The 25,032-nt window shown below is 38.0% G+C and overlaps 1 protein-coding gene and 1 long non-coding RNA gene across 2 annotated transcripts; one reads left to right on the forward strand and one right to left on the reverse strand.

Annotated features, from left to right (window-relative positions):
• Nucleotides 1-10,281: 10,281 nt before the first annotated feature.
• Nucleotides 10,282-11,962, reverse strand: LOC125769420 (uncharacterized). Its single transcript, XM_049438140.1, has 3 exons — nucleotides 11,266-11,962; nucleotides 10,490-10,886; nucleotides 10,282-10,420 (listed from the first exon to the last, which is right to left on the reverse strand). Exons 1-3 carry the CDS (start codon nucleotides 11,393-11,395, stop codon nucleotides 10,282-10,284), a joined length of 666 nt encoding a protein of 221 aa, XP_049294097.1. The 5' UTR covers nucleotides 11,396-11,962.
• Nucleotides 11,963-12,571: 609 nt separating this feature from the next.
• Nucleotides 12,572-23,106, forward strand: LOC125768318 (uncharacterized). The gene is made up of 7 exons (XR_007418867.1): nucleotides 12,572-13,062; nucleotides 14,103-14,220; nucleotides 17,204-17,492; nucleotides 18,257-18,375; nucleotides 21,088-21,376; nucleotides 22,141-22,424; nucleotides 22,984-23,106. It is a non-coding gene; the product is annotated as an uncharacterized LOC125768318 (long non-coding RNA).
• Nucleotides 23,107-25,032: the final 1,926 nt, after the last annotated feature.

Below are 25,032 nucleotides of genomic sequence, written 5' to 3' on the forward strand. Positions count from 1 at the left end.
TTTTATAATATGAAGTGTAATATGTAATATTCAGGTTTAATTACGATAAATCATACATAAACAGTAATGTTCATAATCTGTTGCTCATAGGAAACGATGTATATGAAATCGGGTCCCTTCCAACCTTATCCCTTTGAAGGGAAACTCCCTTTGAAGAGAAATTTATTGAAGGCTTAGTTAGGACGTTATCACAAGTAATCAGTAGGTTAATTGAGCTAAGGGAATTAAAAGCAAATATAAATATCGATAACAATGTTTATCCAATGGTCAAGAATAGAAAAAAGAGGTAATATTAACTATAACTTCTAGATTCACTTTAAGGAATGGCGATACAAGCGGATGGTTTATGACAAATAATAAAGAAATCATATCGATGAACTAGATACTGGTTTGTTGTTGTTGTTGTTTTCGTTCTCCGTGCCTTTTTGTTCTTGCCTAAAAGACACAAATGCATTATTATTATTGGACAACTGCAAATGTTCTAGCACGACACCCGTATAGCCGTGAGGCAAGCATGGAGTACTGTACTGCACATACATAATCGGTAAGAGTTCAACACTTGTTCATACTAACCAGCCAATTTGTCCACAGATACACGAAAAAGATGAGACAACGCCGATAGAAGAGAAAAAAAAAACAATTCAATAATATACATAATAAGTCTGCTTCACGTGTACATTTCATTTTTGGCCGCCATGACACATTTTTATGGTCGCCATTATTAAATTTGTACCCATGATGCAACCGCAGCTGTAATTTCTTCTCGCCAGCTGTTGTGGTGAATTAGGCCGTGGTGAATTGTTACTTGTGCAATATTAAGCTGCGGGGCCACGACAGTTGAGACTTTCCCTCAAACTTCCTCAGTCACTCAAATCCCTCAAAAAGCGTCTCAAAACCAGTGTTGCCGTGGCCGTTTGAGGTTTTCCTCAAATTTGGTCACACAAACCATCACTCATGCAGCCTCTCTTTTCGTCAGCGACAACAAACAGTGTTTGACAAATGCTACGTATTTCATGTAATTGTAATCTTTGTTCAAAGGTGTTTTTTGATCAATTCAATGGAAAATTGTTTTAAGGAAAAGAATGTATTTAAACATTTTATCAATCAAAAGAACGAGATACAAGGACACTGTTTCGCATAAAAAGTTTATTTTTTAAATTAAAACGTATACATAAATTGTGGGCTAAAGTCTGAAACACGACCCCCCCCCCACTCACGGGCACTCATTTGAGTGACTATTTTTCGTGCAGGGTGGTTCGAAATCGGTTGGGTGTTTTTTAATTATGTTTCGAGACACAGACACCTGAGGGCATGGCCGTCGAAGAAGAAAATGTAGCAATTGGTGCCATCTATCGACCACAGGTCAAAGATTGGCGATCCGTTGGAGCTTTCGTGAATAGCTCCGGCCACAGACATGGTAGCGATTAGTGGTGCATGGACGAAATGTAGCCACAAGTGCCATCTAGCCATGGCCAGAAGAAAGTTTGGCGATATCTTGGATACCGGCGGAGCTATGGGGCAAAGTTGGGCCAAAAATGAGGAAAATTTTACGGTTTCACAAACAGCGTATGGAACTTGGTTCCTCGATGAATAAATCACTTTTCACTATGCGAAAACCTCCTTACAATTTAATAGTAATTGTAAAAAAAAATCAAATTCAGGCCACATTGCATAGTCTCCGAACCACCCTGTACGAAAAATTGACACGCAGATGAGTGACCGTGAGTGGGGGGGGGGTCGTGTTTCAGACTTTAGCCAAATTGTGTCACACACTGTGCATCAAATGCACAATTTACCGTCGAAGAAACCAAAAAAAATAAACACACAAATACGGTGTTAAATTATAATGAATGTTAATTTTAGTTCTTCAGTAGGTATTTGCATTAACAATGGCACACGAAAAGTGTACTTTCATTGGAAAAAACCGCAAACAAAAATATGTTTTGTTTACATTCTGAACAGCTGAGGCATCGGAACTGTCAAAACGATTCCTCAAAAAAAGTCTCAAAAAGTTTTTGAGGTTTTTGTAGATCGGCCAGGTTTTCCTCAAAACGCAAATCCCTCAAAATCACTCATGAGTTCCTGAGGTTTTGAGTTCTGAGGGAATCCTCAACTGTCGTGGCCCCGCAGCTTTAAATTTGTACCCATGATGCAACCGCAGCTGTAATTTCTTCTCGGCAGCAGTTGTGGTGAATTAGGCCGTGGTGAATTGTTACTTGTGAAGAAGAAAAAACGATCCTTCACTGCACACTAGTGATGGGTAAATCCGACAAAAAAACGGAATCGCTTCCGAATGACTCCATAAATTTTGGAAGCGGCTCCGGAAGGTAGGTGCAGTACTCCAAATTCGGAACCGTCCGGAACCGCCCGGAACCGTCCGGAGCCGTCCGGAGCCGCCTAGTCGGCAGCCGGAGCCGTCGGAATCGTCGGAGCCGTCCGGAATCGTCGGAATCGTCCGGAATCGTCCGGAACCGTCCGGAACCGCCTAGTCGGCAGCCGGAGCCGTCGGAATCGTCGGAGCCGTCCGGAATCGTCGGAATCGTCGGAATCGTCGGAATCGTTCGGAACCGTCCGGAGCCGTCCGGAGCCGCCTAGTCGGCAGCCGGAGCCGTCGGAATCGTCGGAGCCGTCCGGAGCCGTCCGGAGCCGTCGGAGCCGCTAGTTGGCAATGATATAACCTAGATTATTGCACTATCAGCAAATTTTAGCAATAACTAGCGGCTCCGGACGGTTCCAGACGGTTCCGGACGGCTCCGACGATTCCGGACGGCTCCGACGATTCCGGACGGCTCCGACGATTCCGACGGCTCCGGCTGCCGACTAGGCGGCTCCGGACGGCTCCGGACGGTTCCGGACGGCTCCGGACGGTTCCGACGATTCCGGACGGTTCCGGACGGCTCCGGACGGGTCCGGGCGGAATCGTGGTTTTAACCTAGCCGGAATCGGAACCGGAGTTGCTATGCTCGGAAGCGGTTCGGAGCCGTGGGTGCGATTCCGAGAACCCATCACTACTGCACACAGGATTACAGTGTGCGCACGGCGAATGACGCAGCACAAAAGAAGCACAAAAGGAAGACGAAAACACTATCCTGTACCAACGCGTACAATATGTTTGACACTATTTATCACCAAAATACACGCATAAACATTCACACACCAAACACAACACAAACTGAATTAATCGTCGTATGAAAAGGGGAAGAAGTTGCCACAACATGCACCGAAAGTTTTTTCCCTCACTACATTTCAATGCGCTTGCCGAAGCAAGCACGGAGTGAAGGGAAAAAACTAACACCACACGTTAATGGCATGAAAAGGCACATCAACTCTAAATAAATCATAACACTTGTCAGCATATTGCACTGCACGAAGCAATCGCGCATACTTGCAAACTTCCGCGCATCATTTACGCACGAACAGATATAAAATTTTCTAAGTCCCACAACACGTCCGCCCTGGACTTAGCGCACAGCAAACTGAGCTCGTCACAGTGTGGGATGAACGCTAGAGTAAGGACGCAGGATAAACAATATAGGTCAGAACGAGATGGAAACAATTCTAGCTTCAACAAACTCTGTCGGCTCACACACACAATCAAGGGTTTCATGCTTTTTTCGGGTTTCGCCGTCGTTTTCCATGTTCTTCTTGATCTTTTACCGTAATTCTCTCAAATTTGAGGTCTCTTTGTTTGTAGGGAAGCTTTTTCGCTTTGAATTTGAAATTGAGCTTTTTGCTAGACATCCGCACGATGACAGCTGATTGTCGGAAAAGATTTCAGCAAACATTTCGGTATATAGGTCGGAAAAATAGGTCGCAACTTTTTCCGAAACTCATTCGAAACGTCCGATTGGGTAAGTTCATTTATCGTTATATCGGGATTTAATGCCATAGTGCATCTTGCTATTTCCCTTATTGTTGAATGGTAACGTTCTATTTGTCTGTTTCGGATCTATTTACGGGAGTTTTAAACATCTTTATCCCTAGATTCAATATTTGTTGCTTAATTACGTTCGAGACAAATGTACTTTAATTGTCTATAACCATTTGCGAAGGCAAATTCCAATCGTAAAGTAATTCTATTAATACATTTTTTATACCTGTGATTGATCGTGATTTGATAGGTTTCATTTTCAAAAATTTCGAGAATTTATGAATTGATGAAATGAATAGAAAATTATTGTTGTATACAAATATATCTATATGCACGATTTCTCCTGGGTACGTCGGAATTGGTGTTGACTTATGTAAAAAATTTGTGGATTCCTATCATACTTTTCCATTTTATCATGTTGTGCATTTTTGTCATTTTTATCATGTTGTGCATTTTTGGAAAATAAAATTTCTTAATCATTTGTAATCCATTTTCTTTAGCATTTCGATGAGCAAAGTTATGAATATTTTCTATTTCTTCACTTTGATGACTTTCTTCATTAATTAACTCTTCAACTTTGGTTTGTGAAAATCTAGCTTAAACGATTCTTGGGTTGACAGTATCTCCATAAATTTCTTGCATTATTCCCATGGTTGTTTCGTTTGTTAATATTCCGTTGATTATTCCGGGAATTAACTATTCTTTTAGTTTTTGTTTTAAGAATTCTTTTGTAAATTCAGTTTCAGCAAAAATGTGTCTTTTGAATTTTTGAAAAGGAGTAACGTACTCGTACGTTGAATTATTTCCATGTTGAAATATTAATTAGTTACGAAAAACATTTATAGGAGCTTCTGTTGAAGGTATATAAGAAGTATTATCATTCTCTGCAGAATGTTTCGTGGGTTTAAGAGATCATGTATCCTCTATAAATAATTTAGCGTTATTATTCTTTGGGGCGGCTCGGTGGTGCATGTGATAAACGGCGCCAGTCCACACGGCCGGACCGGGTTCAAATCCCATTCGGACCGTCCCCCCGTAGCAAGGACTGACTACCCGGCTACGTGGTAAAATAAGTCTAGTAAGCCAGAAATGGCCGGCGTGACCTGTAAGGTCGTTAAGCCAAGAAAAAAAAAAATTCTTTGGGGATATTGCGAACGTTAATAGTTGATGATCAGTGTAAATTTTAATTTTTGCTCCATAGATAAAATTTATAAGATTATGAAGTGCCCATACAATGGCTAGCATTTCTTTCTCGTTCGTTGCGTAATTTTCTTCGGTTCTGGATAGAGTTCTTGAAATAAATGTTATTGGTCTGTCTCCATCATGAAATTGTTGAGAAAGTACAGCTCCAATTGCTGTATCGGATGCGTCAGTTGTTAATATGAAAGGTTTTTCGAAATCTGGAAATGATAAAACATCGTTAGAAGATAAGATGTCTTTCAATGTTTGAAACGCTTGACGTGCTTACTCATCAAAAGTGATTGTAAAAATTTTCGATTGATTTTTAGGTACCTGTCGATGGCCATCCTCCCCTCTTAAAAGTTTCGTCAGTGGTTTTGCTATTTTTGCGTAATCTCTGATGAAACGCCTGTAGTATCTGGAAAGACCTAAAAATGCTCTAAGACCTTTTAAATTTTTCGGTTCAGGATATTTTTGAATACATTCTACTTTTTTCATGTTAGGTTTTAAACCGTTTTCTGATACTATAAATCCTATAAATTCTACTTCAGTTTTTAGAAATTCTGACTTATCTGATTGGATTTTAAAATTTGATTTTCTTAGTGTTTCTAAAACAATTTCGAGATTGTTCAAATGTTCTTCTAGAGTTTTACCAAAAACAATTATGTCATCAATATAGACATGATTAATTTTTCTAATATGTTCCCGTAATGTGTCATCCATTACTCGTTGAAAAATTGACGGGGCGTTTTTCAGTCCAAATGGTAATCGTAAGAATTCGAATTTTCCATTGTTCACGGAAAAGGCTGTTTTTTCGATGTCTTTTTTAGACAGTGGTATCTGTTGAAAACCGGATGCTAAATCCAAAGTTGTATAAAATTTATTTTTTCCTAAATTAGCAAGTACTAATGATGTACCACCGGGGTCGGCCCGGTGGTGCATGTGATAAACGGCGCCAGTCCACACGGCCGCACCGGGTTCAAATCCCATCTGGACCGTCCCCCCGTAGCAAGGACTGACTATCCGGCTACGTGGTAAAAATAAGTCTAGTAAGCCAGAAATGGCCGGCGTGACCGGTAAGGTCGTTAAAGCCAAGAAGAAGAAGAAGTAATGTTGTATCTGGAATTGGATATCTGTCACTTTTGGTTTTCAGATTTAATTTTCGATAATCAATTACTAGACGACATTTTTTTTCATTGGATGCATCTACTTTCTTAGGTACAATCCATACAGGTGAATTGTATGGCGATCTGGAAGGTCTAATTATTTCATCTTTTAAGAGTTTTCGTATTTGGGTTTCAACTTCGTGTTTTAGAGCTAGTGGACATGAATATGACTTACTATACACTGGTTCATTGTCAAATGTGCATAATGTCGCTTCCACTTGTGTTGTGAAGGGCAATTTTTCATCTGGGGGCTGAAATAAATCTTGATATTTATTAAGTAATGCGTATAACTCTTGTTTTTCTTTATTATTGAGGTGATTATCTCTTATGTCAAATTTGTTTACTTCTTGTAAATAATGCTGAAAGAGAGGAATAACATTATTGTCGATGATCAATTTCTGATTGGCACTAATTTCGTAGCTGGTAAGAAGACACATTTCGTCGGTGGCTCGGTGTCCGTTTAAAGGCATGTTAAAATTTGTGCCCCCTGATTTCAAAACTTTGCAAATTCTGAACAAACTTGCGGATTTCGGATGCTGAATTTTCTTTATAATAGTTACCGTACGATTGGCGGGATTTTTAAGCGAAGAAGAGAGATTTTTTTTATTTGTTTTTCCTTTTATAACCTTTTCTCTGAGTGCCCACCGAGTGCGCCCGAATCGCAAATTCGAGTGCTTTTTGACAGCTGATCGTCGGCACTGCCCGATATTATATTTCGCGGGCGGTACTCACCAGCACTCAGACGTAGAATCACACACATGCACATATTCACAAAATGGCTGGTATCCAAAAAGGGGGCATGACAGCAGGCTCCTTAAAGGGGGGGTAAGACCGTTGATTGTACCCACATGATAAACAAAAAAAAAAACATTCTTGCACCCCAGATTTCGCTATATTGCAAGCGTGTGTGCTTGAGCTTGATGTTATTGTCTCATTTGTATTACATTCGTACCCCCTGGATGTTTTTGTTTCTATGTCAGTTTCTCTTTCTCTATCTCGCAAGTACATTTGTTGTGATATATTCGGCTCTTTCGCACCCTGTTTCATTCATATTGTCAGTTGGCTGGTTGGCTGTGGTGATCCTGTGAATTACTGGGAAATTTGTGAGGTAAATCTTTTTTATTGGTCAGTGTACAGTGGTACTTACGAGAATTGTATACCCGTTGTAGCTGTGTGGTAGTCCAAGCTCTTACACGTACGGCTAAGGAAGTGTGATTCTGTGAGGCACCATTTAACCCAATATAGAAACAAGTGCGCAAATCGATCAATCCGTTCAAGCTATTGGATAGTGCCTAGCTAGTGCGAACGGGTAAGTTGGGACATTCCTTTTAGAGCTTCATTGTAAGCGAATATAAACTAAACTAATATTAAACTCGTGTTTTAGTAAAATGGAACAATTCTATCATGACCATGGCTACGCGGCGCCCGAAGATAACGTAATATTAGGTCGGTTATCAGGATCTCCACCACCGATACTTGATGTTGATGTTTTACTTGATCCACCATCCGTATCAACGTTGTCTTCATTGCCTGGTCCATCATGTACTGCTCCTTTATGTACAGCTCCTTCATTGCCAGGACCATCTACTGCTCCATCAATGCCAGGACCATCATACACATCTCCATCAATGCCAGGACCATCATACACATCTCCATCATTGCCAGGACCATCTACTGCTCCATCATTGCACAATACAAGTGATGTGAATATGTTTGAAACTATCGGGAAATTGGAGAAAAAAGTCGACATTTTAACAAAAGTTGTTAGGCAGATTGGGGCTGAAGTAAAACTAATGTACAACATCATCATCCCGAGAGACGGAACAACTACTAGTAATATAACAATTACGGCTGTCGAATCGTTGGAGCAGTGCATTATGCTAAATAATATGCTGGAGACAAGTTCGTATATGGCCGATATGTTAAGCAGGTTATCACATACCATAGAGCATGTGAAAGTCGTGGAAGCAAGGTTAAACCATATTGTCGATTTATTGTTCACCAGGGAGTTTCTCGCGCAATGTAGTTGGACAGGCAAAGGGTTTCCGCACGCAAAAATTGCCTTTAGTCAATTTCAACATACAATTAACCCTAATGAAATTTTCTGGAGGAAACAAATACACTGATTTAAGCGACGAATTCGTCAAAGATTTTTTAGTCAGTAAGATGCGGCACGGTAAGGGCAGGTGTGAAATAAAAACGTTGCGAGGCAATTAATAGTTTTAGATTTAGATTATTTCATGAATTAAAAAATAAGTTTAAGAAACCGAATAAAATAGAACTCATAGAATTGCTTGGTAATGAAAAATATTATTTATTCATTTATTTATGAACAAAAAGTTCCATATCAAACATATTTTGTATTCATTTGTTTTTTAGTTTATTCAAATTAATTTAAAAAAAATCCTCCTTCTCTATTTGTTTATAGTTACATAAAAATGCATAATTAATAATTCAGCAAGTATTGTAACTATAATACAGCTAGCACCACGAGGAGGTTGAGATAGGAGTTAAAGATACGTAAAACGTATCTTCGCATTAGCTAGCCAGCTGAAAAAGAAAGTTATTATAAAAGATACTAACAAAGAATGGTTAAACATCCGCTGTGGTCCCTACTCCGTTCCCTAACGTCTATCTATTGTTGAAGCGTATGTGTTAAAGGGCTAAAATGAAATGTTACTCCTTCATCTAACGATACAACCACGAACTTACATTTTACATCGCAAACATTGATTCTAACTGCCTCTGGTGATAGATCTTCTATAGTTGCTGTATAGTTAAAAATTATCTCTGCACTACGTGGATATGAAAACGCTGGTTTTTTCCTCAAAATCTTATGGCCCTCAATAACAAATTGTCCTGCTGTTTCTGATGCCCTGTTATACCGCACAATCTCATTATTTTTTGTAAGAAACCATCCGTTTCTATTGCCCTGTCAAAGAATGAAATCTGCTCTAATATGTAATATAACTTCTTCCTGTCTAAATTTCAGAAATGGATAATTTAATATTTCCTTCTCACTAGCTGCTTCTACTTCCCGTAGTTCCCCTAATCTCCCTACTATTTGACTTAAACAACTATGGCCTGTTCTTACTAATCGCTTTATATGTTGTAGTTTATTCTCGAACGGATATGACGATATTGTTGGAAGCGGTCCAAATCTTTTAACGTCAGCTGCTACATGCACTAAATTATGAAAATTGGATGTTAAATATCCTCTGCCGTATATTACACTAAAATCTTCTACAAATTGATTTAATAATTTTCCTGCAAAATCCCAATATTGTTTATAGTAATTACTCGATAACAAAGTTACTGCCATAAAAAAGAGTTTAAAATGGTGATACGCGCTGTCAGTGATACTACCTTTCAGTAAAGGTATACTAATGTGATGCAAAAATGTTCGGAATTCTGAACCTTTCCAAAATTTTATGAATTTGAGTGCCCTGGTAGATCTTTGAAATTCTGTAGGTAGTTTTATCCTCACTAATAAGTTTGAAATTCCTTCCTGCTCATCTTCTGACCATTTTTGTATGGTTTAAGTGACCCTAATACGTAACCTAATAGTAATCTTTTCATAATTCCTAAATGTAGAAGGTGCAGATCATCTGCTATAGGTATATCCTTAATAATATCCATACCCTTGACATCTAGCAGCGGTGTTGGGCGTTTCTGGTGTCCAATGCAATAAGCACCGCTTCAGAATTCGGCATCAGTACGGTCTTCTGCTGTTCCTTCGAATATCATCTTTCTTTCAAAGCGTTTTCCCACAATTTTGCATTTTAGGCAGGCATGAAATCCATTATGGCCTACAACTCCTAAAATAGAATAAATGCGTAGTTTAGTATCCTTGTATGGTGCTTTGTTGTGTAATCTTAAGTTTTTTACCTTTGATTAACGACCTGGCTGGGGTGTCTGCAATAATTGCTCTAAGTGCAACACTTATTCGTCTTCCATTTATGAATATTCCGTTGTTAAGGAGGTGATTGAGCTCCGATACGAGGGGACGGAGATATTCTTCGACGTTATCCGGTTTCGTTGTACCGCAAAATACTCCAATTACCATTATTGGAACATCTGGTATAGTTGCATTGCGTATAGTTGCATTAGAATAGGCCAAAATTCTGTAGCTCCGCTATTATGTAATGGTAGACCATCCATTGACAAATTTAATACCAACGAATCGATACTCTGCGGCATTACTCTATAATGATAAAAAACGTTAATTTTTTTTTAAACAAATGACACATGTATACAACACTGTATATATCACCGAAGGAATTGTTGAAGAGCATTTTCAATTCCTTGATACCACAGTTGCCCACCTGCTACAGACGCTATTTCCTTTCCTACGCCTACTGGAGTCTTCAAAAATGTCCTGGAATTTTTTGGAAGGTAAAAATTAGTGGTTTTGCGTAAGGTTTGTAATAAATCATTTAAAACAATATGCGGGACTTTATGCTTTAGAGCCCACAATCGCAATTCATGGACAAAGATTTGATTTTTGTGGGCTCTGTCGTCATCACTATACTCATCCTGATCTTCATCGCCGCTCTCGTCTGGCATGAAATTTGGAATGTTTTCCTCCTCATCATCTTCCGATACATCCATCGGTGGTTCTTCTATTGGGAGGACTTCCATGGCAGGTTGAGCAATGGGTTGGCCGAATTCTAGCAAATAACATACATCGAATAGAATTAAAAAACATTGATTAGTAAAGAAATACAGTCATGATCAATACAAACAAGTCACTATCTTGATATCTTTACGACCACGGAGTACCTCTTAATGATAACCAATTACGCTTCACTTTTTGGCCTATATATCAACAGTTCGAACTACACATCGACTACAAACAGTTTTCAGGCTTAATCCAGCAATAACAAAACAAAACACAATCAGCAATATGTTAATTGGCCAATCTCTGAACAGTCGGCTTATAATTGCTATAAACTAATAGAATCAATTGCTGATAATGCTTCTCTACTGGCAAAATCATTTACACACAATCTATTCACTATTCCACTGATAAAAATTAACAAAGCTTACCTTGAATTTCCTGGCTTGTCACTGTTGCAGAGTTGTTTTCTGACTCCCATTCCTTTTCCATTTCAGACCATATCGTTTTACCCATTCGGTATTTGAGTTGGCTGATCTTTGCTCGTTTAGCTTTTTCCATGATTTATCGTTAACCTAAAACAAAATAAATGTTAATTAGCACAAGTTAAGCAAAATAAGTGACTGGTCCGTCTAGCGTATAAACACAATCGATTTGTATTTCTTTCGTTTATCTAGTGTGATGTTAGCAACACATCGACCGATACCACGTTTTTTTCTATTGTATGTATTTCGCAGAATTTCGTTACGTTTCGCGCTTCTTGTTGTTGTTTTGGCTCGCTCTTCGTGTCAAATTTAAATATGGCAGACGTTTCTCTACGCCCCTCACCCTACATCTGACCCCTCGCCATAGATTGAATCATATTTGACAATCGAAGTTGGTGAGTTTGCTATCTCTTTCGCACATTTCTATCAAAAGTCACTCATTTCTGCGGATAGGGCGGCTAAAGTCTGAAACACGACCCCCCCCCACTCACGGGCACTCATTTGAGTGACTTTTTTTCGTGCAGGGTGGTTCGAAATCGGTTGCGTGTTTTTTAATTATGTTTCGAGACACAGACACCTGAGGGCATGGCCGTCGAAGAAGAAAATGTAGCAATAGGTGCCATCTATCGACCACAGGTCAAAGATTGGCGATCCATTGGAGCTTTCGCGAAAAGCGCCGGCCACAGACATGGTAGCGATTAGTGGTGCATGGACGAAATGTAGCCACAAGTGCCATCTAGCCATGGCCAGAAGAAAGTTTGGCGATATCTTGGATACCGGCGGAGCTATGGGGCAAAGTTGGGACAAAAATGAGGAAAATTTTACGGTTTCACAAACAGCGTATGGAACTTGGTTCCTCGATGAATAAATCACTTTTAACTATGCGAAAACCTCCTTACAATTTAATAGTAATTGTAAAAAAAATCAAATTCAGGCCACATTGCATAGTCTCCGAACCACCCTGTACGAAAAATTTACACGCAGATGAGTGACCGTGAGTGGGGGGGTCGTGTTTCAGACTTTAGCCGAAACTTGATGGTTTTGGTCAAAGTTGATGGTTTTGTTAAAAGATGGTGGAAACTTGAAGTTTGCGTCCAAAGTTGATGATTTCGGTCAAAGTTGATGTTTTCGGACAAAGTTTTTAGAAGTTTGAAGTTTGCGACTAAAGTTGATGTTTTCGGTCAAAGTCGATGTTTTTGGTCAAAGTTGGTAGAATCTTGAAGTTTGCGACCAAAGTTGATGTTTTCGGTCAAAGTCGATGTTTATGGTCAAAGTAGGGAGCAACTTGGTGGATTTGGTCAAAGTTGATGGTTTTGGTCAAAGTTGGTAGAATCTTGTTGGATTTCTTCAAAGTTGATGGTTTTGGTCAAAGTAGGGAGAAACTTGCTGGTTTTGGTCAAAGTTGATGGTTTTGGTCAAAGTAGGGAGAATCTTGATGTTTTCGGTCAAAGTTGATGTTTTTGGTCAAAGTTGGTAGAAACTTGAAGTTTGCGACAAAAGTTGATGTTTTCGGTCAAAGTTGATGTTTTTGGTCAAAGTTGGTGGAAACTTGAAGTTTGCGACCAAAGTTGATGATTTTGGTCAAAGTTGATGTTTTTGGTCAAAGTTGGTAGAACTCGAAGTTTGCGACCAAAGTTGATGTTTTCGGTCAAAGTTGATGTTTTTGGTCAAAGTAGTGAAAACTTGAAGTTTGCGACCAAAGTTGATGTTTTCGGTTAAAGTTGATGTTTTTGGTCAAAGTTGGTGGAAACTTGAAGTTTGCGACCAAAGCTGATGTTTTCGGTCAAAGATGATGTTTTTGTTAAAAGTTGATAGAAACTCGAAATTTGCGACCAAAGTTGATGTTTTCAGTCAATGTTGATGTTTTTGGTCAAAGTTTGTGGAAACTTGAAGTTTGCGACTAAAGATTATGTTTTCGGTCAATGTTTATGTTTTTATTAAAAGTTGGTAGACCAAAGTTGATGTTTTCGGTCAAAGTTGATGTTTTTGGTCGAAGTTGGTAGAAACTTAAAGTTTGCGACTAAAGTTAATGTTTTCGGTCAAAGATGATGTTTTTGTTAAAAGTTGGTAGAAACTCGAAATTTGCGACCAAAGATGATGTTTTCGGTCAATGTTGATGTTTTTGGTCAAAGTTGGTGGAAACTTGAAGTTTGCGACTAAAGGTAATGATTTCGATCAAAGTTGATGTTTTTGGTCAAAGTTGGTAGCAACTCGAAATTTGCGACCAAAGTTGATGTTTTCGGTCAAAGTTGATGATTTCGGACAAAGTTGGTGGAAACTTGAAGTTTGCGACAAAAGTTGATGTTTTCGGTCAAAGTTGATGTTTTTGGTCAAAGTTAGTGGAAACTTGAATTTTGCGACCAAAGTTGATGTTTTTGGTCAAAGATGAGGTTTTTGGTCAAAGTTGGTGGAAACTTGAAGTTTGCGACCAAAGTTGATGTTTTCAGTCAAAGTTGATGTTTTCGGTCAAAGTTGATGTTTTTGGTCAAAGTTAGTAGAAACTTGAAGTTTGCGACCAAAGTTGATGTTTTCGGTCAAAGTTGATGTTTTTGGTCAAAGTAATGGAAACTTGAAGTTTGCGACCAAAGTTGATGTTTTTGGTCAAAGATGATGATTTTGGTCAAAGTTGGTGAAAACTTGAAGTTTGCGACCAAAGTTGATGTTTTCGGTCAAAGTTGATGTTTTTGGTCGAAGTAATGGAAACTTGAAGTTTGCGACCAAAGTTGATGTTTTCAGTCAAAGTTGATGTTTTCGGTCAAAGTTGATGTTTTTGGTAAAATTAGGTAGAAACTTGAAGTTTGCGACCAAAGTTGATGTTTTCGGTCAAAGTTGATGTTTTTGGTCAAAGTAATGGAAGCTTGAAGTTTGCGACCAAAGTTGATGTTTTTGGTCAAAGATGAGGTATTTGGTCAAAGTTGGTGGAAACTTGAAGTTTGCGACCAAAATTGATGTTTTCGGTCAATGTTGATGTTTTTGATCAAAGTTGATAGAATCTTGAAGTTTGCGACTTAAGTTGATGTTTTCGGTCAAAGTTGATGTTTTTGGTAAAATTTGGTAGAAACTTGAAGTTTGCGACCAAAGTTGATGTTTTCGGTCAAAGTTGATGTTTTTGGTCAAAGTAATGGAAGCTTGAAGTTTGCGACCAAAGTTGATGTTTTCGGTCAAAGTTGATGTTTTTGGTCAAAGTTGGTGGAAACTTGAAGTTTGCGACCAAAGTTTAAGTTTTTGGTCAAAGTTGGTGGAAACTTGAAGTTTGCGACCAAAGTTGATGTTTTCGGTCAATGTTGATGTTTTTGGTCAAAGTTGGTAGAAACTTGAAGTTTGCGACTTAAGTTGATGTTTTCGGTCAAAGTTGATGTTTTTGGTCAAAGTTGGTAGAAACTTGAAGTTTGCGACCAAAGTAGATGTTTTCGGTCAAAGTTGATGTTTTTGGTCGAATTAGGCAGCGCGCTGTGAACTGCCAAACAAACCAGACAAACACGACACTGTTCGAAAGGTGCTCTGCCAATTGTCGCGCAGAACTGTCACTCCATCGACAATTTCAATGCCTAGTACTGTCGTTAAGCAATCTTACCTCGTTTAGTTCCAATTTCGGTGAGGTTATGTATGCTAAAAATCTGTTCCACAATAACTATTAACAAAGCAATCCAGCACACAAGCTGCTTCGGTGAAATTTGACAAGGTATAGAGAGTTTCAAGGTGTGACACAGACATGCAAGACAAAATCAAACTGTTTTGTTCTATGTCGTGTTTAACTGGTTTGTTCTATGCAGGTTGACAGAGCACCTCCATATGATTGCTTGGGTTTGTTCATGTGGTTATGTCTGGTTTGTCTTGTTCGAGAAGTGACAGCGCGCTGCCTTAGGTAGAAACTTGAAGTTTGCGAGCAAAGTTGATGTTTTTGGTCAAAGAAGAGGTTTTTGGTCAAAGTTGGTGGAAACTTGAAGTTTGCGACCAAAGTTGATGTTTTCGGTCAAAGTTGATGTTTTTGGTCAAAGTTGGTAGAATCTTGAAGTTTGCGACTTAAGTTGATGTTTTCGGTCAAAGGTAGTGTTTTTGGTCAAAGTTGGTTAAATCTTAAAGTTTGCGACTTAAGTTGATGTTTTCGGTCAAAGTTGATGTTTTTGGTCAAAGTTGGTAGAAACTTGAAGTTTGCGACCAAAGTTGATGTTTTCGGTCAAAGTAGATGTTTTCGGTCGAAGTTGGTTGAAACTTGAAGTTTGCGACTTAAGTTGATGTTTTCGGTCAAAGTTGATGTTTTTGCTCAAAGTTGGTAGAAACTCGAAATTTGCGACCAAAGTTGATGTTTTCGGTCAAAGTAGATGTTTTTGGTCAAAGTTGGTAGAAACTTGAAGTTTGCGACCAAAGTTGATGATTTCGGTCAAAGTAGATGTTTTTGGTCAAAGTTGGTGGAAACTCGAAATTTGCGACCAAAGTTGATGTTTTCGGTCAAAGTAGATGTTTTTGGTCAAAGTTGGTAGAAACTTGAAGTTTGCGACTTAAGTTGATGTTTTCGGTCAAAGTTGATGTTTTTGGTCAAAGTTGGTACAAACTTGAAGTTTGCGACCAAAGTTGATGTTTTCGGTCAAAGTTGATGTTTTTGTTAAAAGTTGGAGGAAACTTGAAGTTTGCGACCAAAATTGATGTTTTCGGTCAAAGTTGATGTTTTTGGTCAAATTAGGTAGAATCTTGAAGTTTGCGACCAACGTTTATGTTTTCGTTCAATGTTGATGTTTTTGATCAAATTTGGTAGAAACTTGAAATTTGCGACCAAAGATGATGTTTTCGGTCAATGTTGATGTTTTTGTTAAAAGTTGGGGGAGACTTTAAGTTTGCGACCAAAGAGGATGTTTTCGGTCAATGTTGATGGTTTCGGTCAAAGTTGGTAGAATCTTGAAGTTTGCGACTTAAGTTGATGTTTTCGGTCAAAGTTGATGTTTTTGGTCAAAGTTGGTAGAAACTCGAAATTTGCGACCAAAGTTGATGTTTTCGGTCAAAGTTGATGTTTTTGGTCAAAGTTGGTAGAAACTTGAAGTTTGCGACTTAAGTTGATGTTTTCGGTCAAAGTTGATGTTTTTGCTAAAAGTTGGTAGAAACTCGAAATGTGCGACCAAAGTTTATGTTTTTGGCAAAATTTGATGTTTTTGGTCAAAGTTGGTAGAATCTTGAAGTTTGCGGATAAAGTTGATGTTTTCGGTCAAAGTTTATGTTTTTGTTAAAAGTTGGTGGAATCTTGAAGTTTGCGACCAAAGTTGATAATTTCGGTCAAAGTAGATGTTTTTGTTCAAAGTTGGTGGAAACTTGAAGTTTGCGACCAAAGTTGATGATTTCGATCAGAGTTGATGTTTTTGGTCAAAGTTGGTAGAAACTTGAAGTTTGCGACCAAAGTTGATGTTTTCGGTCAAAGTTGAAGTATTTGGACAATGTTTTGAGAAGTTAGAAGTTTGCGACCAAAGTTGATGTTTTCGGTCAAAGTTGATGTTTTTGGTCAAAGTTGGTAGAACTCGAAGTTTGCGACCAAAGTTGATGTTTTCGGTCAAAGTTGATGTTTTTGGTCAATGTTGGTGGAAACTTGAAGTTTGCGACTAAAGTTGATGTTTTCGGTCAAAGTTGACGTTTTTGTTAAAGTTTGTAGAAACTTGAAGTTTGCGACCAAAGATGATGTTTTCGGTCAATGTTGATGTTTTTGGTCAAAGTTGGTGGAAACTTGAAGTTTGCGACCAAACTTATGATTTCGGTCAAAGTTGATGTTTTTGGTCAAAGTTGGTAGAAACTTGAAGTTTGCGACCAAACTTGATGTTTTTGGTCAAAATTGATGTGTTTGGTCAAAGTAATGGAAACTTGAAATTTGCGACCAAAGTTGATGTTTTTGGTCAAAGAAGAGGTTTTTGGTCAAAGTTGGTGGAAACTTGAAGTTTGCGACCAAAGTTGATGTTTTCGGTCAAAGTTGATGTTTTTGGTCAAAGTTGGTAGAAACTCGAAATTTGCGACCAAAGTTGATGTTTTCGGTCAAAGTTGATGTTTTTGGTCAAAGTTGGTAGAAACTTGAAGTTTGCGACCAAAGTTGATGTTTTCGGCCAAAGATGATGTTTTTGGTCAAAGTTGGTAGAAACTTGAAGTTTGCGACCAAAGTTGATGTTTTCGGTCAAAGTTGATGTTTTTGGTCAAAGTTGGTAGAAATTTAAAGTTTGCGACTAAAGTTGATATTTTCGGTCAAAGATGATGTTTCTGTTAAAAGTTGGTAGAATCTCGAAATTTGCGTCCAAAGTTGATGATTGCGGTCAAAGTTGATGTTTTTGGTCAAAGTTGGTAGAAACTTAAAGTTTGCGACTAAAGTTGATATTATCGGTCAATGTTGATGTTTTATTAAAAGTTGGTAGAAACTTGAAGTTTGCGACCAAAGATGATGTTTTCGGTCAAAGTTGATGATTTTGGTCAAAGTTGGTGAAAACTTGAAGTTTGCGACCAAAGTTGATGTTTTCGGTCAAAGTTGATGTTTTTGGTCAAAGTAATGGAAACTTGAAGTTTGCGACCAAAGTTGATGTTTTCGGTCAAAGATGAGGTTTTTGGTCAAAGTTGGTGGAAACTTGAAGTTTGCGACCAAAGTTGATGTTTTCGGTCAAAGTTGATGTTTTCGGTCAAAGTTGATGTTTTTGGTAAAATTAGGTAGAAACTTGAAGTTTGCGACCAAAGTTGATGTTTTCGGTCAAAGTTGATGTTTTTGGTCAAAGTAATGGAAGCTTGAAGTTTGCGACCAAAGTTGATGTTTTTGGTCAAAGATGAGGTATTTGGTCAAAGTTGGTGGAAACTTGAAGTTTGCGACCAAAATTGATGTTTTCGGTCAATGTTGATGTTTTTGATCAAAGTTGATAGAATCTTGAAGTTTGCGACTTAAGTTGATGTTTTCGGTCAAAGTTGATGTTTTTGGTAAAATTAGGTAGAAACTTGAAGTTTGCGACCAAAGTTGATGTTTTCGGTCAAAGTTGATGTTTTTGGTCAAAGTTAATAGAAACTTGAAGTTTGCGACCAAAGTTGATGTTTTCGGTCAAAGTTGAGGTTTTTGGTCAAAGTTGGTGGAAACTTGAAGTTTGCGACCAAAGATTATGTTTTTGGTCAAAGTTGGTGGAAACTTGAAGTTTGCGACCAAAGTTGATGTTTTCGGTCAATGTTGATGTTTTTGGTCAAAGTTGGTAGAAACTTGAAGTTTGCAACTTAAGTTGATGTTTTCGGTCAAAGTTGATGTTTTTGGTCAAAGTTGGTAGAAACTTGAAGTTTGCGACCAAAGTAGATGTTTTCGGTCAAAGTTGATGTTTTTGGTCGAATTAGGCAGCGCGCTGTGAACTGCCAAACAAACCAGACAAACACGACACTGTTCGAAAGGTGCTCTGCCAATTGTCGCGCAGAACTGTCACTCCATCGACAATTTCAATGCCTAGTACTGTCGTTAAGCAATCTTACCTCGTTTAGTTCCAATTTCGGTGAGGTTATGTATGCTAAAAATCTGTTCCACAATAACTATTAACAAAGCAATCCAGCACACAAGCTGCTTCGGTGAAATTTGACAAGGTATAGAGAGTTTCAAGGTGTGACACAGACATGCAAGACAAAATCAAACTGTTTTGTTCTATGTCGTGTTTAACTGGTTTGTTCTATGCAGGTTGACAGAGCACCTCCATATGATTGCTTGGGTTTGTTCATGTGGTTATGTCTGGTTTGTCTTGTTCGAGAAGTGACAGCGCGCTGCCTTAGGTAGAAACTTGAAGTTTGCGAGCAAAGTTGATGTTTTTGGTCAAAGATGAGGTTTTTGGTCAAAGTTGGTGGAAACTTGAAGTTTGCGACCAAAGTTGATGTTTTCGGTCAAAGTTGATGTTTTTGGTCAAAGTTGGTAGAATCTTGAAGTTTGCGACTTAAGTTGATGTTTTCGGTCAAAGATAGTGTTTTTGGTCAAAGTTGGTTAAATCTTAAAGTTTGCGACTTAAGTTGATGTTTTCGGTCAAAGTTGATGTTTTTGGTCAAAGTTGGTAGAAACTTGAAGTTTGCGACCAAAGTTGATGTTTTCGGTCAAAGTAGATGTTTTCGGTCGAAGTTGGTTGAAACTTGAAGTTTGCGACTTAAGTTGATGTTTTCGGTCAAAGGTGATGTTTTTGCTCAAAGTTGGTAGAAACTCGAAATTTGCGACCAAAGTTGATGTTTTTGGTCAAAGTAGATGTTTTTGGTCAAAGTTGGTAGAAACTTGAAGTTTGCGACCAAAGTTGATGATTTCGGTCAAAGTAGATGTTTTTGGTCAAAGTTGGTGGAAACTTGAAGTTTGCGACCAAAGTTGATGTTTTCGGTCAAAGTAGATGTTTTTGGTCAAAGTTGGTAGAAACTTGAAGTTTGCGACTTAAGTTGATGTTTTCGGTCAAAGTTGATGTTTTTGGTCAAAGTTGGTACAAACTTGAAGTTTGCGACCAAAGTTGATGTTTTCGGTCAAAGTTGATGTTTTTGTTAAAAGTTGGTGGAAACTTGAAGTTTGCGACCAAAGTTGATGTTTTCGGTCAAAGTTGATGTTTTTGGTCAAATTAGGTAGAATCTTGAAGTTTGCGACCAACGTTTATGTTTTCGTTCAATGTTGATGTTTTTGATCAAATTTGGTAGAAACTTGAAATTTGCGACCAAAGATGATGTTTTCGGTCAATGTTGATGTTTTTGTTAAAAGTTGGGGGAGACTTTAAGTTTGCGACCAAAGAGGATGTTTTCGGTCAATGTTGATGGTTTCGGTCAAAGTTGGTAGAATCTTGAAGTTTGCGACTTAAGTTGATGTTTTCGGTCAAAGTTGATGTTTTTGGTCAAAGTTGGTAGAAACTCGAAATTTGCGACCAAAGTTGATGTTTTCGGTCAAAGTTGATGTTTTTGGTCAAAGTTGGTAGAAACTTGAAGTTTGCGACTTAAGTTGATGTTTTCGGTCAAAGTTGATGTTTTTGCTAAAAGTTGGTAGAAACTCGAAATGTGCGACCAAAGTTTATGTTTTTGGCAAAATTTGATGTTTTTGGTCAAAGTTGGTAGAATCTTGAAGTTTGCGGATAAAGTTGATGTTTTCGGTCAAAGTTTATGTTTTTGTTAAAAGTTGGTGGAATCTTGAAGTTTGCGACCAAAGTTGATAATTTCGGTCAAAGTAGATGTTTTTGTTCAAAGTTGGTGGAAACTTGAAGTTTGCGACCAAAGTTGATGATTTCGATCAGAGTTGATGTTTTTGGTAAAAGTTGGTAGAAACTTGAAGTTTGCGACCAAAGATGATGTTTTCGGTCAAAGTTGAAGTATTTGGACAATGTTTTTAAAAGTTTGAAGTTTACGACCAAAGTTGATGATTTCGGTCAAAGTTGATGTTTTTGGTCAAAGTTGGTAGAACTCGAAGTTTGCGACCAAAGTTGATGTTTTCGGTCAAAGTTGATGTTTTTGGTCAATGTTGGTGGAAACTTGAAGTTTGCGACTAAAGTTGATGTTTTCGGTCAAAGTTGACGTTTTTGTTAAAGTTTGTAGAAACTTGAAGTTTGCGACCAAAGATGATGTTTTCGGTCAATGTTGATGTTTTTGGTCAAAGTTGGTGGAAACTTGAAGTTTGCGACCAAACTTATGATTTCGGTCAAAGTTGATGTTTTTGGTCAAAGTTGGTAGAAACTTGAAGTTTGCGACCAAACTTGATGTTTTTGGTCAAAATTGATGTGTTTGGTCAAAGTAATGGAAACTTGAAATTTGCGACCAAAGTTGATGTTTTTGGTCAAAGAAGAGGTTTTTGGTCAAAGTTGGTGGAAACTTGAAGTTTGCGACCAAAGTTGATGTTTTCGGTCAAAGTTGATGTTTTTGGTCAAAGTTGGTAGAAACTCGAAATTTGCGACCAAAGTTGATGTTTTCGGTCAAAGTTGATGTTTTTGGTCAAAGTTGGTAGAAACTTGAAGTTTGCGACCAAAGTTGATGTTTTCGGCCAAAGATGATGTTTTTGGTCAAAGTTGGTAGAAACTTGAAGTTTGCGACCAAAGTTGATGTTTTCGGTCAAAGTTGATGTTTTTGGTCAAAGTTGGTAGAAATTTAAAGTTTGCGACCAAAGTTGATATTTTCGGTCAAAGATGATGTTTCTGTTAAAAGTTGGTAGAATCTCGAAATTTGCGTCCAAAGTTGATGATTGCGGTCAAAGTTGATGTTTTTGGTCAAAGTTGGTAGAAACTTAAAGTTTGCGACTAAAGTTGATATTATCGGTCAATGTTGATGTTTTATTAAAAGTTGGTAGAAACTTGAAGTTTGCGACCAAAGTTGATGTTTTCGGTCAAAGTTGATGATTTTGGTCAAAGTTGGTGAAAACTTGAAGTTTGCGACCAAAGTTGATGTTTTCGGTCAAAGTTGATGTTTTTGGTCAAAGTAATGGAAACTTGAAGTTTGCGACCAAAGTTGATGTTTTCGGTCAAAGATGAGGTTTTTGGTCAAAGTTGGTGGAAACTTGAAGTTTGCGACCAAAGTTGATGTTTTCGGTCAAAGTTGATGTTTTCGGTCAAAGTTGATGTTTTTGGTCAAATTAGGTAGAAACTTGAAGTTTGCGACCAAAGTTGATGTTTTCGGTCAAAGTTGATGTTTTTGGTCAAAGTAATGGAAGCTTGAAGTTTGCGACCAAAGTTGATGTTTTTGGTCAAAGATGAGGTTTTTGGTCAAAGTTGGTGGAAACTTGAAGTTTGCGACCAAAATTGATGTTTTCGGTCAATGTTGATGTTTTTGATCAAAGTTGATAGAATCTTGAAGTTTGCGACTTAAGTTGATGTTTTCGGTCAAAGTTGATGTTTTTGGTCAAATTAGGTAGAAACTTGAAGTTTGCGACCAAAGTTGATGTTTTCGGTCAAAGTTGATGTTTTTGGTCAAAGTTGGTGAAAGCTTGAAGTTTGCGACCAAAGTTGATGTTTTCGGTCAAAGTTGAGGTTTTTGGTCAAAGTTGGTGGAAACTTGAAGTTTGCGACCAAAGTTGATGTTTTCGGTCAAAGTTGGTGGAAACTTGAAGTTTGCGACCAAAGTTGATGTTTTCGGTCAAAGTTGATGTTTTCGGTCAAAGTTGGTAGAAACTTGAATTTGCGACTAAAGTTGATGTTTTTGGTCAAAGTTGGTAGAAACTTGAAGTTTGCGACCAAAGTAGATGTTTTCGGTCAAAGTTGATGTTTTTGGTCGAATTAGGCAGCGCGCTGTGAACTGCCAAACAAACCAGACAAACACGACACTGTTCGAAAGGTGCTCTGCCAATTGTCGCGCAGAACTGTCACTCCATCGACAATTTCAATGCCTAGTACTGTCGTTAAGCAATCTTACCTCGTTTAGTTCCAATTTCGGTGAGGTTATGTATGCTAAAAATCTGTTCCACAATAACTATTAACAAAGCAATCCAGCACACAAGCTGCTTCGGTGAAATTTGACAAGGTATAGAGAGTTTCAAGGTGTGACACAGACATGCAAGACAAAATCAAACTGTTTTGTTCTATGTCGTGTTTAACTGGTTTGTTCTATGCAGGTTGACAGAGCACCTCCATATGATTGCTTGGGTTTGTTCATGTGGTTATGTCTGGTTTGTCTTGTTCGAGAAGTGACAGCGCGCTGCCTTAGGTAGAAACTTGAAGTTTGCGAGCAAAGTTGATGTTTTTGGTCAAAGATGAGGTTTTTGGTCAAAGTTGGTGGAAACTTGAAGTTTGCGACCAAAGTTGATGTTTTCGGTCAAAGTTGATGTTTTTGGTCAAAGTTGGTAGAATCTTGAAGTTTGCGACTTAAGTTGATGTTTTCGGTCAAAGATAGTGTTTTTGGTCAAAGTTGGTTAAATCTTAAAGTTTGCGACTTAAGTTGATGTTTTCGGTCAAAGTTGATGTTTTTGGTCAAAGTTGGTAGAAACTTGAAGTTTGCGACCAAAGTTGATGTTTTCGGTCAAAGTAGATGTTTTCGGTCGAAGTTGGTTGAAACTTGAAGTTTGCGACTTAAGTTGATGTTTTCGGTCAAAGGTGATGTTTTTGGTCATAGTTGGTAGAAACTTGAAGTTTGCGACCAAAGTTGATGTTTTCGGTCAAAGTAGATGTTTTTGGTCAAAGTTGGTAGAAACTTGAAGTTTGCGACCAAAGTTGATGATTTCGGTCAAAGTAGATGTTTTTGGTCAAAGTTGGTGGAAACTCGAAATTTGCGACCAAAGTTGATGTTTTCGGTCAAAGTAGATGTTTTTGGTCAAAGTTGGTAGAAACTTGAAGTTTGCGACTTAAGTTGATGTTTTCGGTCAAAGTTGATGTTTTTGGTCAAAGTTGGTACAAACTTGAAGTTTGCGACCAAAGTTGATGTTTTCGGTCAAAGTTGATGTTTTTGTTAAAAGTTGGAGGAAACTTGAAGTTTGCGACCAAAATTGATGTTTTCGGTCAAAGTTGATGTTTTTGGTCAAATTAGGTAGAATCTTGAAGTTTGCGACCAACGTTTATGTTTTCGTTCAATGTTGATGTTTTTGATCAAATTTGATAGAAACTTGAAATTTGCGACCAAAGATGATGTTTTCGGTCAATGTTGATGTTTTTGTTAAAAGTTGGTGGAGACTTTAAGTTTGCGACCAAAGAGGATGTTTTCGGTCAATGTTGATGGTTTCGGTCAAAGTTGGTAGAATCTTGAAGTTTGCGACTTAAGTTGATGTTTTCGGTCAAAGTTGATGTTTTTGGTCAAAGTTGGTAGAAACTCGAAATTTGCGACCAAAGTTGATGTTTTCGGTCAAAGTTGATGTTTTTGGTCAAAGTTGGTAGAAACTTGAAGTTTGCGACTTAAGTTGATGTTTTCGGTCAAAGTTGATGTTTTTGCTAAAAGTTGGTAGAAACTCGAAATTTGCGACCAAAGTTTATGTTTTTGGCAAAATTTGATGTTTTTGGTCAAAGTTGGTAGAATCTTGAAGTTTGCGGATAAAGTTGATGTTTTCGGTCAAAGTTTATGTTTTTGTTAAAAAGTTGGTGGAATCTTGAAGTTTGCGACCAAAGTTGATAATTTCGGTCAAAGTTGATGTTTTTTGTTCAAAGTTGGTGGAAACTTGAAGTTTGCGACCAAAGTTGATGATTTCGATCAGAGTTGATGTTTTTGGTAAAAGTTGGTAGAAACTTGAAGTTTGCGACCAAAGATGATGTTTTCGGTCAAAGTTGAAGTATTTGGACAATGTTTTTAAAAGTTTGAAGTTTACGACCAAAGTTGATGATTTCGGTCAAAGTTGATGTTTTTGGTCAAAGTTGGTAGAACTCGAAGTTTGCGACCAAAGTTGATGTTTTCGGTCAAAGTTGATGTTTTTGGTCAATGTTGGTGGAAACTTGAAGTTTGCGACTAAAGTTGATGTTTTCGGTCAAAGTTGACGTTTTTGTTAAAGTTTGTAGAAACTTGAAGTTTGCGACCAAAGATGATGTTTTCGGTCAATGTTGATGTTTTTGGTCAAAGTTGGTGGAAACTTGAAGTTTGCGACCAAACTTATGATTTCGGTCAAAGTTGATGTTTTTGGTCAAAGTTGGTAGAAACTTGAAGTTTGCGACCAAACTTGATGTTTTTGGTCAAAATTGATGTGTTTGGTCAAAGTAATGGAAACTTGAAATTGCGACCAAAGTTGATGTTTTTGGTCAAAGAAGAGGTTTTTGGTCAAAGTTGGTGGAAACTTGAAGTTTGCGACCAAAGTCGATGTTTCGGTCAAAGTCGATGTTTTTGGTCAAA

The sequence above is a fragment of the Anopheles funestus genome, chromosome 3RL (assembly GCF_943734845.2).
Source record: "Anopheles funestus chromosome 3RL, idAnoFuneDA-416_04, whole genome shotgun sequence".
Classification (NCBI taxonomy): Eukaryota; Metazoa; Arthropoda; class Insecta; order Diptera; family Culicidae; genus Anopheles; species Anopheles funestus.

Excerpts from the sequence above, each read along its gene's own strand:
- LOC125769420 (XM_049438140.1), bottom strand. The coding sequence starts at position 11,395 with ATGGAAAAAGCTAAACGAGCAAAGATCAGCCAACTCAAATACCGAATG. Across the intron at positions 10,887-11,265 it reads GACAAGCCAGGAAATTCAAG|AATTCGGCCAACCCATTGCT; the intron begins GTAAGCTTTGTT and ends GTTATTTGCTAG. Across the intron at positions 10,421-10,489 it reads GCTCTTCAACAATTCCTTCG|AGTAATGCCGCAGAGTATCG; the intron begins GTGATATATACA and ends TTATCATTATAG.